The sequence below is a fragment of the Lucilia cuprina genome, chromosome 4 (genome assembly GCF_022045245.1).
Source record: "Lucilia cuprina isolate Lc7/37 chromosome 4, ASM2204524v1, whole genome shotgun sequence".
NCBI lineage: Eukaryota > Metazoa > Arthropoda > Insecta > Diptera > Calliphoridae > Lucilia > Lucilia cuprina.
Genome location: NC_060952.1, coordinates 11,429,985 through 11,433,807, shown reverse-complemented (window position 1 = coordinate 11,433,807; position 3,823 = coordinate 11,429,985). Strand labels below are relative to the sequence as shown.

At 27.7% G+C, this 3,823-nt stretch overlaps 1 protein-coding gene across 1 annotated transcript in view; it reads right to left on the bottom strand.

Annotated features, from left to right (window-relative positions):
• Positions 1 to 296, bottom strand: part of LOC111690171 (endothelin-converting enzyme 2) — a 12,149-nt gene extending 11,853 nt beyond the window's left edge. The window contains exon 1 of the mRNA XM_046950136.1: positions 7 to 296. Coding sequence (XP_046806092.1) covers positions 7 to 70 — 64 coding nt within the window. The 5' untranslated portion in view covers positions 71 to 296. The remainder of the gene's footprint in view (positions 1 to 6) is intronic.
• Between the last annotated feature and the right edge of the window lie 3,527 nt (positions 297 to 3,823).

Below are 3,823 nucleotides of genomic sequence, written 5' to 3'. Positions count from 1 at the left end.
GTCGACGTCTTTCTATCGAAAATCCATTAGTTGTTGTCCAAACATTATTTGTATTATAAGTTCTATCCATTTTCTTTAGATTAGATTTACTATTTTTATTTCACTTTTAAACTTTAGACATTCTAGCAGAAATAAAGAACAACACAAACTGACACTTTTACACTAACACCACTGGCCACTACTGACATATAATAACTATTCTTTAAATTGTGTCATTGATAAACTTAATTTAAATTTTGCTTCATTTTGTTTTTAAATATTTTAATTTATTTACTTATTTAAATTGCATATAAATAATAACAATAATCACTTTTCATTACAAGGTCTTTAAATATTTAAAAAATTTTCTTATTTTTTTTTTATTTATTTACAAATTATTTCTTATTATTTTTGTTTTTTGTTTGTATAAAATAAAATGTAGAGTAGTAAGTATCCTTCTTGAAAACCATTTAAAAGTGTTTTCCTATTTACCTATATTCGTTTGTGGTAAAATACACGTTATTATGTATATTGAGGAAGAAAACACACTCACTCAATAAACGTTTCACAAATGAAAAGTATAAAACAAAAATCAAAACTAAATAAACTAGCGATGTGTCCTTGCGACTATGGTTTTTCTTACCAAAAGAATACCGGTGAATTGAAACAGTTTAGTTCACAACACGAGCCTTTTATAAATTCCGTGTCACTAAAGGTGCCTCACTTTATATCGAGGTGTGTGTTTGTGTGTATTACACGCGAGAGTATTTTCGAATCCTTCTTAGCTTTAACTTGCATTCATGGATTTGCTCTACCAATATTGGTAGAAGTATTACAATGCTATTGTAATTGTAAATACATTTACCACTATTTGTCTATTTTTTTGTTTATATCTGATGGCTTCCATGACGTAGAACAAGAGCGAAAAAGAAGAGAGTTTAAACGTATGTACGTATACTAATGGAATTACCAACAAGTTATGCAGACAGACAAATTGCTGAACACTAGAGATTTGTTTAACGGCTGCCAATATCAGTTTTCTAGTTTATGGAATTTTATTTCAAATATTACATAATTTGATTATAAAGCTCTTCTTATTTTAAGCGCCGTAGGTTAGAATGACTCTGATCGCCACGAATTCTAGAGCAGATGTATTAGTCGACATTCAGTTGCTTTCAATAGAATCCATGATTAAGTTTAGAGTTTTATAGACCTTATAAAAACGCTGATTTGACTTGATTAATAAAACAGCAACTATGTAATGATGGCTTCAGTACAAAGACCTAGATAATAAATTTAATACTACATGGTATTTTCTACAAAGTCGTCAAACGAGCCTCAGTCGTACATACTTTTATTAGGTGTTGTTTATTTTTCTTTTTTTTCCGCCATAATTTATATAATTACCTTAATACATGCTGACTCCCACTGTACGTGTTAGAAAATCTCTGCACAAAATCAAAATTTTTCTTTCAACACTCAATTTTTTCGTGCACTCTATTTAAATAAAACTCAAAATTTTCCTAACGTTACGCTGTTAATTGAGTGAGAATTTGTACATGAGTAACATTTAAAGGTGGTGAAATAAAATTAAAAGAACTAAAAGAATGAAGCTAAGAAATTTATTGATCCTTTTCAAAATTGTTATTGATTTTATTTTTAACACTACTGTTAGAAATATAACTACTAGGTGGGATACTTTCTTATGAAAGTTAAAGCAATTTCAATAAAGTAAATAGTTTTTTCTTTATTTGTTAGTGCATAAATAAACAAAATTTTAATTATTTAATGGACAAATAGCTAATGTATTTTATATTTAAAGTTATGTCAAAAATACTAGTAATATTATAATGATAGGTTTCATAATGGACCCATAGTTGTGGCAGATAGATTGATATTTTGAAATGAAAATAATTGAATAAGAATCGATCCTTACACCTGAGAAGGTCCTTTTAAAAAAACGACTTATAACTGGCTTAAAAGTACAAAAAAAGCATCCATAATTTAACTTTTAACCATTTGACTTCTTCTGAAGATAATCACATTAGTGGTAATATACACGCATGGTACCAATTTGACAAAGAATTGTTCATAATTTTTCAATAACATCCATTGTCAAAGTATATACAAACGCACCACTCGTTTTCAGAATCTTAATGTCCGTTGTTTAAACGTTAAAAACGTGGTAAGCTCGTTATTGACAAACAATACGTTCTACCAGGCGTGTGCCTACAGATACTTATTTTTCCCTCTGTGACAACTGAGTCTTTTTTAACACTTTTTGGGGACCTAAAAGTGCTTAATAAGTTGCGCACTTGAAAAATTGTCATTATAGATTTTGTTAAAAAAATTTACGTCCACATCAAAGTTATTTATGTAGAATTCCATCGTTTTGTTAGTGCTTATAAGTCAAAGGAAGTTTGTATGGAGGCTAGGATCATATGAGACCCGATCATTATGAAAATGTCATTTAAACTTCTATAAAACGAAGTTTTGTCTACTTTTGTTATAAGTAATACTAGAGCTTAAAAACCAATTCAGGCGTCGTCCTTGGTTCAGAGGAAAAGTACCTACCTAATTTCATTAATTGATCTTGAAAATTGCGACCTGTAGCGTGCGCACAAGCTTTGCATAGATACATAGACAGACAAATATATTTAAATCGACTCAGAATGTGATTCTGATACTTTGGTATAATTAGAACTGTTACAAATTATTAAATCTTGTAAAAATTTTGACTTACCCAATGTTAAAATGTTATAAAAATAATTATGATTAATTAAAAAAAAATTAAAACTTTCTTCCATTTATTTCCAAAATACTCCCATAGTGCGCTGCATGTTAAATTTCAAATTAAACAATTTAATTTTTTCAAATGTTTATTTTTTACATTTATTTGCATTTTGTAAATATTATTAAAAACCATATAAACAATTAAATCATTAACAAATATACAAAAGAAAACAATTTGCAAAATTCAAATAAAAGATAACAATAGTTTTGTACAATTCACAAATTGTATCGTTGTAGGATGAACAACAGCAAAAAAAGTTAAACTAAAACATTTAACATAATTATAAATATTGTTTCGTTGTAGCGTTGTATGTCATAAAAATTTTTTAAATAAATTTTTTTGAAACAAAAACAAATCAATAATAAAAAAAATTAATAAAACGATACAACCATACAATATCAATTGTGAATTGTTCAAAAAAGATTGTAAGTCGTACTTAAAACTTTTAAAATATACAACAAAAGTCATAAGAAAGTAAAATGTTTGTAATATTTTTAAAATAATGTTAATTTGGTATCTTCATATACCATTGCAATTTTTTTTTTGTTTATAATTAAAGGATTTAATACATAAATATTAGGTCATTTGAAGTTCTATAAAACTAAGTTTTGCGATTTTTGTTGTCCTAATAGAATATCTAAAATAATTATTTTCACAAAAGGCCTAGTCGGGGGGTACCCTTGTATGGGGGCTAAACGAAATAATGGACCTATTTCAACCAGTTTCAATACCATTTGTCCTTGGATCAACAGAATATTATGTGCCAAATTTTATCAAATTATCTGGAAAATTATGACCTGTAGCGTGAGCTCAAGGTTTTCATGGATACACAGACAGACAGACTCAAAAAATGATTCTAAGCCGAAAGTAGGCGTAGGACCAATATTTTTAGATGTTACAAACATCAACACGAATCATATTAACCTACTCACCATATTGTTCTAGAATATACAAACAAATAAGAGTGCTTTATTCGTCAACGTCTAGACTTCTCAACACTTTACTTTATAAAACATATTATTTATGGACCGAAATTACTAATTTAAAAAA